Source organism: Vanessa tameamea, chromosome 9, assembly GCF_037043105.1.
Source record: "Vanessa tameamea isolate UH-Manoa-2023 chromosome 9, ilVanTame1 primary haplotype, whole genome shotgun sequence".
Taxonomy (NCBI): domain Eukaryota; kingdom Metazoa; phylum Arthropoda; class Insecta; order Lepidoptera; family Nymphalidae; genus Vanessa; species Vanessa tameamea.
The window spans coordinates 3275739-3292122 of NC_087317.1; the positions used below are offsets into that span (position 1 = coordinate 3275739).

At 38.2% G+C, this 16384-nt stretch overlaps 2 protein-coding genes across 2 annotated transcripts; one reads left to right on the forward strand and one right to left on the reverse strand.

The window, feature by feature from the left end:
* Nucleotides 1-809: 809 nt before the first annotated feature.
* LOC113394865 (nuclear protein localization protein 4 homolog) lies at nucleotides 810-16365 on the forward strand. Its single transcript, XM_026632309.2, has 10 exons — nucleotides 810-945; nucleotides 1253-1522; nucleotides 1628-1782; nucleotides 1893-2065; nucleotides 2438-2653; nucleotides 4693-4885; nucleotides 4978-5111; nucleotides 5215-5375; nucleotides 14242-14771; nucleotides 15106-16365. The coding sequence occupies exons 1-10, from the start codon at nucleotides 925-927 to the stop codon at nucleotides 15116-15118; spliced, it is 1866 nt and encodes a 621-aa protein (XP_026488094.1). The 5' UTR covers nucleotides 810-924; the 3' UTR covers nucleotides 15119-16365.
* LOC113394868 (peptidyl-prolyl cis-trans isomerase E) lies at nucleotides 8819-11998 on the reverse strand. The gene has a single exon (XM_026632317.2). The coding sequence runs from the start codon at nucleotides 11725-11727 to the stop codon at nucleotides 10231-10233; it is 1497 nt and encodes a 498-aa protein (XP_026488102.2). The 5' UTR covers nucleotides 11728-11998; the 3' UTR covers nucleotides 8819-10230.
* Nucleotides 16366-16384: the final 19 nt, after the last annotated feature.

A 16384-nucleotide genomic window follows, 5' to 3' on the forward strand; every position in this document is an offset into this window, starting at 1 on the left:
TCAAAACTCGATAACAGTTTCGTCAACGTCCAAAACGCCATTTTCTCTCAACCAGTATTGCTAATGCCATCAATTTGCTGTCAAATATTGTTTATTTGGCTTTTTTCCTATTATGGTTGGAATAAATTAAGATTTATTATATACTCTTAGCGTAAGTACTGTACTAGACGTACTTATTTTGATCATTACGGAATCAAAATTTATACTTTCTATTGACTATGACGGTATGTTTTAAATTTAAATAATACTATAGTAATACATGTAAGATTAAGAAAAAAATTGTTAATCTCTATTGTCTTCTTTTTAAGGCATCTCTGTGGAAAAATCTCAAAAAATTTTGAAATAATGTCGCTTTCCAGGTCGCTGTTTTAAATTTGGACCGATACTTGTTGTTTTAATATGAAGAAATAATCAGTGTTTAATCTTTTTTTATAAATCAGAAGAAAAATGACATTTAATTTCATCTTTTTTTTTAAATAAATGTGTTAAGTTGCATTTTGGCTTATAATGTTTTTTTTTCTACATCGCGTTAACTCAATAGTGGTTAACTTTTGCATGTTTGCACCCCTATCATCTCTTAACAGGAATACGTCGAAATAATAATGATAAAATATTGTTAATTAGATTTAAAGTTTTATTTTTTAAATAGGCCAGTAACCAACTTAATTGGTGTCTTATTTTTTTATAGATTATTTTTTTGTTACTTTAAAGGCTTTTAGTTTTGACAACCAACCATAAATTATTTTGCCAATGTCAGGTAGGAAGATTATTTTTTGCTCAAGCTACGAATATAATGTCATTAGCTCCGGTGTTGATTCACAACGTTTTAGAACGAAAGTTGTTATTATGTCATGTCATTGTCAGTCATTAAAATTGTCATGTCAGTGTAGTGCTGTGTAGTTATTTTATTATTTTATTAAAAAAATGTCTGGATCTAAGAAGATGGTAAATATTAACTATCCTTAAAGATCTATTGACTTAAAACTCATTAAACATATAAAACTATAATTCGATTAGGACCTATATAGATCTTTGAAACCTTCAAATAATTTGGTGTTACATGTCAACTTTTTAATTTTTCTCTACGTACCTACAACAACTCAATGTTTTTTTTGTTTCTGGTAAAAATATAAACATACGGTGAAGCCTGCATTGTTTGAATGTTCAATGTCTTACAAATACGATGACTTTGCATTTTTGTAAGTAAGGTTTATTGACACTTAGACACATCTGTGTTCGTTGTCTTGTTTAGACGCTGCGGGTGCAGTCGTCCGAGGGTACGACGCGTGTAGAGGCTCTGGACACTGATGTTACGTCGCGACTGTTTGAACGTGTTTATGAAACCTTGCGCCTCAATACTTTCGGATTCGCGTTGTATAAAGATCGCGCGAAGAAAGAAGAAATTACTTCGAGCAAGTCACGTCAGTTACGAGACTATGGTTTACAACACGGAGACATGCTTTACTTGAGTTCTGTTAATGGCACAGTGCTCTTTGATCAACCTTCTACAAGCAGTGCAGAAGTAAGTTTCTATGACCTGGCAAGTAACCAAACTACTTGCTTTACCTATGTATAGTTAAAGTCAATATTACTAATTGACAATCAAACTTTTATTTTTTTTTATTAGGTAAAAATTAAGCCACAAGAACAATCAGAAGCTGGTCCATCATCAGTAGAACCTTCAAGTTCAGCTACAAAGACTAATCTCCCTGTGGAGGATGAAGTGGACTTGGAGCTATATCGCCTTCCAGGAACTATTCAGCGACAAAGAGATGAAAAATTGTAAGAAATAATGATAATTAATATTTGCTTATTGTGTTTTTTTGCAATGATTATATTTAATTATATCAAGTTAAACAGTAATGTTAACAATGATTTTTTCTCATTTTCAGATGCCGTCACAATTCAAAGGGTTGCTGTGTTCACTGTTCTCCTCTGGAACCATGGGATGAGGGTTACCTCAAAGAACATAACATAAAGCACATGTCATTCCATTCGTACCTTCGTAAGATGACATCTGGCAAGTTCATCACATTAGATGAACTCTCATGCAAAATAAAACCAGGTAAATAATGTAACATTTTAGGCCTTACTTATTTGACTATGTTTTAAATGATTACTAACTGTCACACGCAACTTCGAATGCGCTTTATGGGTTTGTCTTCAGCTGCTAGGTATAAAAAGTAGCCTATAGCATATTTATATTCAAACTTCTTTCATACCAAATTTCATCAAATTCAGTTCAGTAGTATGGCCATAAAAGAGCAATAGACAGGCAGAGTATAAGGCTAGCCAAGCTAGCCAACAGGAAGAAAAAATAATGGTTAACCAACTTTTATATATGTTTTTTTTTTAATTAAAGTTATATAAACTGTACCTATTATTGAATGTATATTATTAAATATGCATGCCTGTACATGTAATATGTATGCTGCAGGCTGCAAGGAGCATCCTCCGTGGCCGCGCGGCATCTGCTCGTCGTGTCAGCCCGGCGCCGTGACGCTTAACCGCCAGCCCTACCGACACGTCGACAATGTGCTGCTGGAGCATGCTGCACCCGTAGACCGTTTTCTGGCCTACTGGCGTGCCACGGGCCACCAGCGCATCGGCCTGCTCTACGGACAGTATGAGCAACATCCGGACGTGCCACTGGGTGAGATATTCTGATTTAATAAATAAATTTTGTCCAACTAAACAAGTAATCAATATCCATTTGTTACCACAATTACTTTCGATCAATGCTTCACAAAGGTGTAACTTTTCTTTAATTTTTTAATTATTTCTCTGTCCTACATCATTTTATTGTTTAAATTTATTTCTAAATATTTTTCCTGATCAACTTTAGTGACAGCTTGTTGTTGATATTAACTTCATCAGATTGTTTATTTATATACAATATTTTTGCTGCAAAAAATGTTTATTATAAGTAGGTTAGATTAAAACTAAAGGTCTAAATCTATTTTAGCATCCATTGTGTTTGTAACAGTCTTATACATATAACAAAAGTACCAACTCATAAATTTATATATAGTATGAATATTGTTAATATGAATTAGGAAGAGTAATGAGCCTAATATGGATCCCTGAGGAACGCTGTATATACATTTTTATAGATCACTTTACATCTCTCAATATTTACTATCTAAAATTGATTAGTAAGGATTTTAACATTTTAGGTGCAGTAAAATTCCAATATCTTTCAGCCTTTTTAAAAGAATATTGTGGCTTACAGTATTACCAATATTAAATGTAATCATAGTAAAAGTCAACAATGTCTGTTCACTGACAGTGTTTGACTTTGGATGAAATCTATATTGTTAATCATAGAAGTTTTTCGCAAATTTATGTATAACTAAGTGGGTATACATAATTTTTTTTTTTTTTTGGTGTAATGTGGAGCATTATTGTGTAATAGTTTCCTAGACAGATTTTTTACCGGATTTATGAATGAGAATTACTTTAGCTATTTTCAAGGTATCAGGGAATGTTCCTTCATCCAAACATTTGTTGATGTAGTTAGTAAATTCATCTTATATTAGAAACTTTACAAACTTTATAAATTTTTCTTGCACACAATCAAAACTTATGCAACATTGCAAGTGCAAATTTATTTAGCATCTGTGTATTAGATCCCACTTTATTTTCATATTAAATTTCATATTTCTTTACATTCTGATAAAATGTATTCAAATTATTTTGTAAAATAATAATTAATCCCATCCAACACACCTCCACTACATCCACTCCTTTGTTGTCCCAGAGCCTCCAGATATCTAAATGTGGCTAAAAATTTTGTGTGTTCATTTTTATATATTTCTGTATAAAAAAATGAACGATCTAAAGTAGTTATGTTGTGGCGTACTATCTAGTGGCGAACCGCAACATAGTAGTAGTAGCCAGTAAAAAAATATCTATATTTTTATTTTTTTTTAGGAATTCCAAATTAGTATGAATAAGAATTAAAAATGTTTTTTCTTTCAATGACAGGAAATCACAGCTTGTATAAATAAGTTAGACTAAAATATGTATTATAAAAATAAAGACATAGTATACAAATCAATGTGAGGTAAAATAGAATACATATAAAAGAAATGTAAGTGTCATTTTTATGGTAATTGGTCAAGCAGTGTCGAAGTTTATAAATTTAAAACATATTATATACCAATACCCATTTTTATATAGACTTCTAAAGCCTGACTGACATATAGAAGTCGACTTCACTATAGCGCCATCTGGTGGCGTGTTACAACAAAGTGAAAAAATGCATACATATGTATTTGCCGACCTTCATGGTAATTGGTCAAACGGCTTCGACTATTAATTCCATTCGACTCTATGGGATTAGTGATATTTAAAATGAAAATAAATCAATAACATATGAATTAAAGAAAGTTATTATTTATTTATTAGTATTTAACCATGGTCTATCTCATGGTGATCACAAGCTAAAATAGTTTGTTTTTACTCTTATAAATTTGTGACAAAACTGTACGTTGCTAGGCAAGACATTGTCTTGCATGGATGACAAAAATATGATTATTTATACCAAATGTTTTTATAAACTTTCCTAATTTGTAAAGCATTAATAACCTCGCAGGGCCATATTACTAACATCATAAGTATTAGTCGTTATATTACATCGCATTACTTTGCATAATCCATGGTGATACTAACACGAGTCGAGTTCCGCAGGTGTCCGCGCCCGCGTGGCGGCCGTGTACGAGCCGGCGCAGGAGTGCTCGCGCGACGCCGTGCGGCTGTGTGCGGACGAGCGCGGCGCGCTGGCTGCGGCGCTGGCGGCGCGGCTGCGCCTGCGCCCGGTGGGCTGGCTCTTCACCGACCTGCTGCCGCTCGACCTGGCCGCGGCCACCGTCAAATCTCTGCGGTGAGTTTTTCATCCGTAGCCTCACTCTCGCCTGAACGGACGTCGTAAGATTTTACACCACGATTGATTTTGATGTACCTTTATTTTTGCAGCGGCGTGGATACACACTTTCTATCGGCGCAGGAGTGCATCATGGCGGGTCACTTTCAGAACGAACACCCTAACGCGTGCCGTCACGCCTCATCGGGCTACTTCGGTTCCAAGTTCGTCACCGTCTGCGTTACCGGTGAGCTTTTAATTTTACCTTCGTACAGTTTAATAAAAATCGAATAGTCTAAATATTTTTTGCCTGCGGCTTTTCGATATAAAATCGTCTCCCCCCTTTCCAGGCGATAGCAACAACCAGATCCATCTGGAAGGCTACCAGGTGTCCGGGCAGTGCCAGGCGCTGGTGCGCGACGGCATCCTACTGCCCACGCGTGACGCGCCCGACCTCGGCTACATTCGGGACTGCTCGCCACAGCAATACGTGCCCGACGTGTACTACAAGGTGAGTACGGAATGTTTGCCACACGTGTGACGAGGCGAGAGCTGGACAGGCGAGGCGCTGTTGAGACACGAGGTGTATGCGGAACAGGTGCAAGGTGCTTGTGGTACGGGCTGAATGCGGCGCAGGTGCGACGCGCTTATGTAACGCAAGGCTAATACGGAACCGATGCTGGCTGGGCCAGGCTGCGAGGCGACACAACATATGTGCTGTGCGGTCAATAGTGACACTTGAAATACTTTTTGATTTAATCTAAATTAATAATACAAAATCGCGCGACAAATATATTTATACAGTTCATATTTTACTCCATGCTTTTCTATGCGATCTTTAGAAGGATAATTTTAGAGTAAAAAAAAATATTAAAAGAACTGTAAAGATTAATAGTTTAATTTCAAAATCAATCAATGCAATGAAATTTGCTCAAATTTAAAGTAAATCGAAACTATTGGACTACAGAATAAAAATCTAAATTCCAAAATATCCAGCAAAGGGAAAATATCTTTGTCCAGGTACGCAGAACTCCTGTAAGATCAGCTCTACTTGACTTACTGAAACAAAATAAACATCATCCTATTTAAATACATGATTCTAAATTATTCAGTTGAATGTGCTATTTAATGTAGAAGTATAAGATACAAAATGTTACTGTAACTTACAGAAAAATCATAAAAAAATCATAAGTTTTTTTTTGTCTGATTTGACTTTAGCAGTGTTCCCTTGAAAAACTCTATATATTATATTAAAGGGGATTCCCGCAAACACGAACGATTTATTGTTGTTGGAGGAAGGCAGTCGAGCGATGATAAGTGATCACCGTTACACATAGACATTGTCGCATTTAGCCTATTCGAACAACAGGAGTAAGATGGACCTTTCCATAATAGCTTGCACAACTACTACGGAAAATATATTTGTTTAAAAAGCCACAAAAGTGCAAGACCGTACCGTGAACTATATGACGGTATACAATATATTACCTAATTAGTAAACTTCTTCTGCATGTGGTCTAGTTTAAGTGTGACCTCATCTGCCTTAGAGCCGAAGGTTTACATATATTTTTTCTTACTTTTTCTGGCAAAGTTAACGGGGTACTTGGAAGTATATCACAAACCTTGCGTTAAATAAAACGATTGAAGACGATTTAAAAATGATAGAACTATTTTAAAGAAATAGTCTTTTACTGCTAATCTTATTTCTTATCAGAAAAAAGGAGTGTTCCAAGAATTGGATTGTTTTGTAATATATTGTTTGAAATAACTTGACAGTACTTCACGTAAGCCTGGGTAGGTACCACCCACTCATCACATATACCGTCAAACAGCAATAAAGGCAAATAGGACATAACATCTTAGTTCCCGAGATTGGTGGTGCATTGGTCAACACCGATGGATATAATAAGGAATAGTTAATATTTGTCACGATGCCAATATCTATAAGGGCTAGTGACCACTTCTCCCATCAAGTGGCCTATTTGCTCGTTCGCCTACCTATTTTATTAAAAAATGGAGATATGTCAATGATTCCTCCCTTGTGTAATCAGTGACGGTGTTAATATTCCATGCGTTTACATGACTAATGTGTTAAAATCTGATTCTTTATATAAAATTAGCTATTTACTAGCAACTTCAGATTAGGTCCTAGTATGCTAGTTTTGATTTAGGTATATTTAAATTTCAATTACACAATATTAAATAAGTTTATAAAGAAAACAATTTTGAAAATCTAGCTTTGAGTTGAAGACAAATTTGAATGATATAAATTATTGAGTATTATTTATTGGTGGCTTTGTGCAAGCCTGTCTTGGTAGGTTTGCGATACAAGGTTGGTTACTGGTTGATACCTCAATAATAAAGTTGGTGGGCATGGTCCGTGGTCGTATTTAATATCTTATTACTGTTTTATGAACGTTCAAAAAAAATTATCAGTATCTTGTTATACATACCTATGTAAAGCACAGTATCTCACAAATTATTTAAATTCGTCCTTTTATATATATATCTATTATTTTCGTCTATGAATTCGGGATTTTCATGGAATAATACAAAGACTATATCAATATCAGTTCATAGAACACAACAATATTATGTCAAATATTGACAGAATTATATTTACATTAATCACGATATTCTGCTATTATTTGTGAAATAAAATATTCATCTTTGATTCAGTAATTATAAGACAAGATCATAGTAACAGTCCAGAGCTTGGAAGCTGGCTTTATTTATATTTCGATACTGTTCATAATACGTATATACTATATAACCATCGTTGATCGGTCTTGTGCCTGAAAGTTTTCCGATTGCCTCGATTTGCCATATTACATACTCTGATGGCAGAGTCAGATTATAAGAGTGAGATGGAGACTGCACTAGTGAGTGTAAAAATTGCGTGTAGCGCACTAACGTATGCCCTTGCGTTGTTGAAAAGTCTATGGGAGAAGACATTATCAGTTCTAGGAAAAAATTACGGTATTGTGTATTAAAAAATATGTTAGCTTAGAGTTCATTGATGTCAACCAGTTATTATAAAACCCGTGGTGTTATAACTTCATGTAGTTACTTTTTGTATATTGTTTTATTATAGAGAAACTGAGCGTTGAATATGTTGATGTATGACTTTAAGTAATAAGAACAGGCTAACAGACATACTACATATATTCGTGTTTAAATTGCTGTAATAAAAAAATCACATTGTTGTGGCAATGCATTTTAAGAAAGTCGGTGCTTGAGGAATCATTGTTAAAAATAACACTTTAGTCGAAATATATAAAGTTAAAGTTATTATTATTATTATTGTTAAGTATGTTATATGTAAAATAAAAATTTACAAGCCCGTCTGGCTAGGTGTCATCAGTTCGTTAGATATTTTACCGCCAAACGGCAATACGTAGTATTGTTTCGATATGTGAAGGGTCAGTGAGCCAGTGTAACAAAAAGCACAATGGACATAACATATTAATTCCTAAGATTGATAGCGCATTGGCAATTTAGAGAATGTTTAGAATTTCTTACAGCATCTTATCGGATAATATTTCATCAGGTGGCCCATTCCCCAGTCCAACTACAAATTTTTTTTTAATGGTCTGAACGCTATAATTTTTTATATCTCTTGCCGCCTAGAGAGCAACTCCACCAGGTTGGGAAGTCCTGCTTTTATCGATATATTCGGCAATAATCGTATGAGTGAATATGTTCGAGAAAACATTGCCCATTTGATGTTATTTATCTCTTATTGGCCAGTTCCAAATAATTTTCAAAATATGATTAAAATTAAATGTTATCTGTAACATATATAATTATGTCTTTATTTAAGTAATGTAAGTACAATATTCAATGATTTAATATATATTTTTTAATGTTTGTTATACATGAAAGTTATCAAAGTAGTGATGTGAAAATGTTGAAGGGATTTAAAAGGTGGAATGGTTAGTAAAACACTCTCAATGCTGCTCCATATATTTATTTATATATATATGTATATATTATATATCACGACTTCGCAATGGACAGTTCACATGCCAATCTGAATTATTAACAAAATAGACGACATTACCGTCACCTTCATTCACATTATAAACTATATCGAGAAATAAAACGTTTTCTACTATTTATTTAAACATATAATCTTAATATAGTCAACACGAATTACAATTTACAACACGTCAATAGAATACCAAGAGATGTCCAACGACCTACGTCTGTCATCGGTTCTCATATAAACATTGATAATATAGAAAAATAAACTTAACAAATAGGCGAGTCTTTACGACAAACAGGCTATGGATCACAAAGATCAATCAGTAATTCTCCCCCCCCCCCCCTATCTCCCCGCAATTTCCCGACCTGCTGCCGCTTCGCGAAAGAACGACACGACGACGATAAACAGTAAATACGATTTACCCAATAATAAGCAGGCACTCACCGGCAGGAGGCTTCGCGCCTCCTCATTCTGCCTTACCTACGGTATCATCACAGTCTTTATGCTTCCGGAGATTTAATTCGTGCTAGATCTATCATTAAATAGTAACGCTCCGAAGAATATCGCTTTTCGAGAGGTAACGATAGCTTGTAAATATATTTATCTATATGCTTATACTAACGTCGATACAAGAACGAACAATCTGCGCTCAATATACGTTACGCACAGACGACCGCGAGCGATAGCGCGACTCGCTCAAAATAATTATCTATCAATAATATTCATCTATAACATTTAACATTTATATTGACACACATATATGATCGAAAATTTATATTTAAACTCTTAAAGATTACAACGTGATGAGGTGCGACCAGAGGTAATTGAACTCTGATTGACGCTAAACAAACGCGTCTTGCGCCCCACATGCACCCTTATACTTATAACAAAAATATATTCATTTAAATCGGATATATATCTAGACTAGGCCAACTAGTCGCTAACGAGACGAGTCGTTGAAGCCCTGGCGCTCGGTGCGCTACGCTTTGAAACTCTAGGACGAAACGAAACGAACGGCCGACGTCGTACGCCGACCGCCGGACCCCTGTTGCCGGCATTACTTGCCTTCGCGATACGAGACACGAAAGCTACAATATAGCTCGACGCGATCACGACAACGTCACTCATTACCCCAACACTGACTTCACGCACGCAAAATACGCAAATAAAACTAGTATAGAAGCTCAAGCCGACGAACTTCACGTAAATACTTCAAAACGTTCTATACTTACAAAAATAGCTCACAGATTGAGTAAAATTTAAAGACAAAACTATAAGGGTTGGTCCAACGATTAGAAAATGTAAATAAGGTACAAGGTGGTGAGAGATCGGAGTTTTAAAAAGACGCGACTGATATGCTCGAAAACAAACGCGCTATTTAATTGAGCTTGCCGCAACTAGCGATGATGATAGAGCTGTGCGGCTTGCCGGCACTGTCGCCTGTGCGGCTCAAGCGGTCGACCACATCTAAGCCCTCCACTACGAAAGCAAAAATGGCGGTGAAGCCTCGTATCTCACGCAGCATGATGCGGAACTGTGACCCGACCATTCCTAAATTATCATGGCGTTTCTGTGAACGGCGCATGCCCACAGCGCCCCGCACCGCTACCATCTTAGTATCATCCGGCATGAAGAAACTTTCCTCGAATACCGAACGACCGCCGCGGCCGTTGTTCAACTCGAAATCACCCGTTATTATGCTTTCGTTTTCCCAGCACTGAAAAACGGAGCAACCGCGGTATCCTAAGCCCAGCTCACCCGTTGTGAGAATGGAGAAATTACGAGACATCCGCGGCGCAACGTCTTCGCGCACTTCTACCACCACGCGACCGAAAGGCGAGCCGTTTACTTCTATATTGAAATAAAATAGGGGGAATACGATAGGATTGCGCAGTATAGGAGATCCCACGGCGGCATTTGACACTGTCGTCCCACTCGTCGCCCCCGGAGAGGCGTCCACTGCATCCGATAAGATGTCCGGAGCCGCGTCTAGTTCGAGCGTTGCCGCCACGCTGTCTGTCGCGCCGTCCAAGAGCCGAGCACGTCGCGCTAGACAGTGTCGCGTGTACAACTGCGCTGTGCAATAGTTGGCCAGAAATAGAATGGGATCACGACACTCCACCACTGTTGAAGCAGTAAATTCGCCTGCTCCGAGTCCGGCGAGCGCCCGACGCATCAGCTCGAAGTCGAGCGGAACACTCGCGTTGCGGATGAGATCGTCAAGCCGGCATTGCAGAAGCGCCTCAGCGTGGCGGGCGCGTAGGCGATCTCGTTCTGAAGATGCTGTAGCGAGCGAACCGAAAGCGTAGTCTATCTCGATGAGAGCACGTTCGGTTGCTGACAGAAGACCGCCCGGCGCGGCAAGCTCTGCTTCAAGGCGCACTTTGAGCGCCGTGGCAGCATCAAGAGCGCGCAACAGGAACTCACGTTGGCGTACAGCCAGACGCTGCAGATCGGCTAACAGAAGTCGAGCGTCGCGTTGCAACTGAATGCGTGCTTCCCGCGGAGGACGCAACGAATGCGCGTGGTGTGAATGGTCACAGGCTCGGCAAGCGCGCACGCCGCACGCTGCGCACCAGAGAGCAGGCAGCGCGTGAGTAGCGCAAGGCGGCTCCGGTGCCAGTTTCCGTGCCAGAGCGAGCACCGCCGCGTATGTTGGTAGAGCTTCTGCGCGTCCTTCAGGGAGCTCGGTACGCTTCCAGCAGTGCACGCAGCGCACCTCACGGCTGCCGCCCAGCACGCCGCGTGTGCACGCCAAACAGAAGTGATGTTTGCACGCGAGGATCTTTGGTGCTCTCTCTGCGTCGTCAAAGACGCACTTGCAGCAGGAGCACAGCGCCAGCTCTTCGATGTCTTCGAGCGCGAAGCACGCCATCGTCCAGGTCGATGCGGCGTTGTTTTAAATATTTGGATCACATTTTATGATATTCGGTTGCCAAAACCCCGGGTTCGTTTTAAAACTATGAATAATTATTACTAAAATAATACTATTGATGTGGAGTGCCACATCATTTTACGTTTTGTGTACATACGCCATGTTGTTTTTCGCTTCTGCGCCGAGCTTCACGTCGCTCGATCAACAGATTACGGTGAGTCGCAATGACGTTGTACGGACGTTATTTGTTGTCAGTATTTTGTTTCATTTTCCAAAAGATTAACATGCATATGGCTAATAAAACATTCTTCAATTGTAAAAAAGTGTATAACTTTATTTTAGTATTCGATTTGTTATTTTATCGTATTAATTAAAATTTTAAATAATTGTAGCTAAATTAAACAACTGTTTATGTTCGTTTATAGATTGAGACAAATTTAAAATTCGATATAATACTCGGAAGTATATCAATATTGTTCAATTGTTTTTCCCTAATTTGAAATCATATTAAGTTTTTATAAAACGTACTTAAACGAACGTCGCTACAATGTTGTAGCGTACGACGACGTCAATTCGCGAATACTTCACACAGCTGAGCGTGACATTCTTTGATAAAGGCGGGCGGGTCACAGAGCGCCGCCGCGCGCTGGCCGCCCGCGTTATCACAGCCGGCTTATCGGTAACGCGCAACGCACAGGCACAATACGACACGGTAAGACACAGTGTCGTACACGGTGTCCGGCCCCGGGTATCGATCGCGCAGGTCGAGCGAGCCCTCTGCCCACCAATGCACAGCTACGTAACGCCACTTACGTAACGTCGCCTGGGATAGGTACCGGCCGACATATGATTACTACGCTTGCGTGCAATTGAATGTAGATCAATTTATAATACATATTGTTCGGCACGACCTTGTCACTTGCGACTGTAACGCAGGATTGAATTTTCTACATATCCTTCGTAATTAATAAAGGTGATTGAGGCATATTATGCGATTTTATATATTTCTGATGAATATTATTTTAAGTAAAAGCGATGCTAAATATAGCTACATAGTTAAATGATTTTTTGAAATATTAAACAAATGACTGATACATACTTATATATAAGTTAGATCAATGGTTATCGCATGAAATGTAAATGTTTTAAAACTGAAATCTAGCTGTTATCACAGATGTCCGATGTATATCATTACGATATCAGAAAACGAACATTCTAAATTATATTATACTTACATACTAACTACTTGACCCGACTTCCTACTTTAATTTAATTTAATATAACTAAAAATAGACATGGTGGTAGAGCTTTGCAAGCCCGTCTGGGTAGGTACCACCCACTCAGATATTCTACCGCCAAACAGTAGTATTTTTATATTGTTCTGTTCCGGTTTGAAGGTTGAGTGAACCAGTATAACTACAGGCACAGGAATATAACATCTTAGTTCCCAAGGTTGATGGCGCATTGGCAATGAAAAGAATGGTTAATATTGCATACAGTATCATTTTCTATGGGCGGTGGTCACCACTTACCATCAGGTGACCCACTTACCTGTACCATATATTTTTAAATAAACTTAGTAATACAATAAGTGGTTGTCCACTAGCCAAGCGATGCCTGCTACCGTGTTGAAGGTACTAATATTACATGTTATCGCTTGGCTTTATGCGTTTATTAAAATATCTGGTAATACCGGTGAAGCTAGCGATTTAAATTGCAGTGTTAACGACGATTTTTAATGTCAAAAAACTTGAAATTAATGTAAGTATTTATTTTGATGAAGATTGATACTATATGCCTCGTTGGTCTAATGGCTAGTTTATAAGGCTGCAGATCCGGAGATCGTGAGTTCAAACGTCACCTCGGGCTAATAATGAATTAGTAGAGTTTTTTGTGGTGACAATGTTAATAGCTACCTGTAAGCAGGAAGTTGCCAGTGTTTACTCGCCGGTGTTTTTACTCTTGGTAAGCAAGTTGATCCCGCGCCTGAACTCTTTCCAGTCGTATCAGATTCGAGATTATGAGAGTGAGGTAATAGTGACTTGTGTTTGAGAAGAAATTATGCACTACAATATGTCGAGCGCACCGCACAGCTGTAGGTGAAATCGGTCTGAAGGACTTCAATCTTCAATTCAAACAGGATTATAACATGGGCTATATTTACCCATTATTTAAATATATCGACGATAGCTTATCTATTAAAATATAATAATATGTAAATACCTTTTAAGCCTATACCCGTCCTTAAACAAGTCGTTTAAAAGACGGACAGTCGTTTGGTCTGATAAAAGAAGAAGGACGTCAAATAATCTCGGCGCTGAATTATTATTTAGCATCTTCAACACTAATCAAAGAAGAATTAATACAAAATTATATTTTAATTATTTATTATTTTTTTATTAGTAACTTATTTTACACGTCCCATTTGTTTTATTTATGATATTATAATTTATTTATTTTCTGTTGCAAAATATATTTGAAAATTATTATATATATTTTATTCGGTGTCATCAGGAGCGAGACGCGTACGGGAACGAGGTGGGCGTGTCGGCGAAGCGGCTACCGGTGGCGTACCTACTGGTGGACGTGCCGTGCGGCGTCGCACCCACAACGCAGCAGCCCACCTTTAGTCCGCGCGCCACTTTCCCGCCAGCAAATCGCCCGCTACAGCGGCACGTGCAGTCGCTGCGCGCGCTGCACCGCCAGCTGCAGGAGGCGCCCTCCTTCCTCGACGCCGTATCTGATTACCACGTCCTGCTGTATATGGCGAGCAACGAGGCGCTTCCGCTGACACTCGAGCAGCTGCAGCCGCTGCTTGACGCCGTGCTGGCGCGCGACGCGGCGGCGGCCGAGGCGTGGCGCGCCGCGCCGCACGCCGCCACGTTGCTGCGACTCGCGCGCGCCGCCGACGAGTCGGAGTCGGCGGGGGAGGCGCGCGCGGGAGCGGAGGCGGGCGGCGCGGAGGCGGGCGTGTGGACGTGTCCGCTGTGCACGTTCCACAACGCGGCGCCCATGGACGCCTGCGAGATGTGCGCGATGCCGAGGCGAGTGTGAAGCGAGGCAGCCAGCTTTATTGATTTGGATTTATTTTTACTACCTACGAAACCCTTTTTAATTTTTTTAAATTGTTATCTAACTTACAATGCGCCGTACTTCAGATTAGATACATAATCATCAACAATAAACTAGACATTCAAGGTTTGCAAATTTATAAATACATAAGCACTTTCGGTTTGTATATGACTCGAACTAAATAACTTTTAAAAAGATCGAAGGAGCCAGCTACTCCTGTACTTCGATGATATTGCTGATCCAAACAGTCAGAATTCCCTACGATTAATTTTATATATATAATTTATTTTTGTAATATGTTTTCAGAAACGCGATGTAAATAGAAGAATATCAGCGAGCGAGGGGAGTTCACTTTTATACTAAAGACAGCGCGCGGCGCCGGGAACTAGAAGTTGTTAGTCGCTAGTGTCGATTTGTTCTATTATTTACTTTAAGACATTGGAAATAAATGCTATTTTATTGTACCCTATTCTATTTGTATTCACTGAAGAACGTACTGCGTAGTTATTATATTTCAATATTTACAATTATGAGCTGTGTGTACATTGTGTTTGTTAATTTTGCTCTTATTATTATCTAAATTATTTATTCGTCATTTTTTTTTTTTAATATTCTTGTAATAAAAGTCTGTGATAGCGCTCTGGAGTTCCGTTATATCAACGAAGTTTAAAAAGACGTGAATGAACAATTATATAATTCTTAGTGTGTTCTTCCATTAAGTCCTAAACTCTGATTGATCTAAGTTTTGGTACAAGGCCTACAACATTTTTAGGAAACATTTTCCTCTAAAATTTTCTCATTTTTATTATTATAAATTTGAATAATATTTACATATTTTCTAGTTTTGACCTTGAAAATAAAGTTTGCGCGAGTTTTAATACATTATCAGCGCGTCGATATCCATGTTTATACCATAACTCAGATCAATCGGAGATGTGAGCCAAGCGGAAGTTTATCCAATTCCTACACGTAACGTAACTTAGTTTTATACAATTTCTACTTAAAAAGGTTGAAGCGATCTCAATCATTGGAGTTGCTAATCTCGAAACGCGCCCTGTGACATTTTTACTGACACACGACTAAGCCGTGCGTCAAATGAATATAAAAATGACTCAATTCAAGCAAATTCTAAGGAATGAACTCTATCTGTATTGCAATGCAATGCTTAAAAAATACAATTAAAATCAACACGCATAGAAGTAAATTGTATTTTAACGTCATGTTATTTTGCCGCTCTAAAATAGTAAGGCGTTCGAATATGGCTCGCGCGTAAATATGTAGAAAAAATATCTACTTTTACCATTAATGACCTTTTCGAATATAATAAAGTTGTATATCAGAAATGTATTTACTGTATTGAGCGATTGAGATTATTTTAATATTAAATACTACGCAGTGAACTGCTGCTAACGTCAAAAATGCAGATGTCGAATTGGACGTGTTTCAACGGAAAGGATCCCAACTCCAAAGATCCATAACCTATTTTCAAATAATTACTTCTTAACTTTAAACTGAAAGTATGTCTGTAGTTATTGGTTATAATTTAATTACACTCTTTATTTCTGATTTTATTGTTTTACTTTTT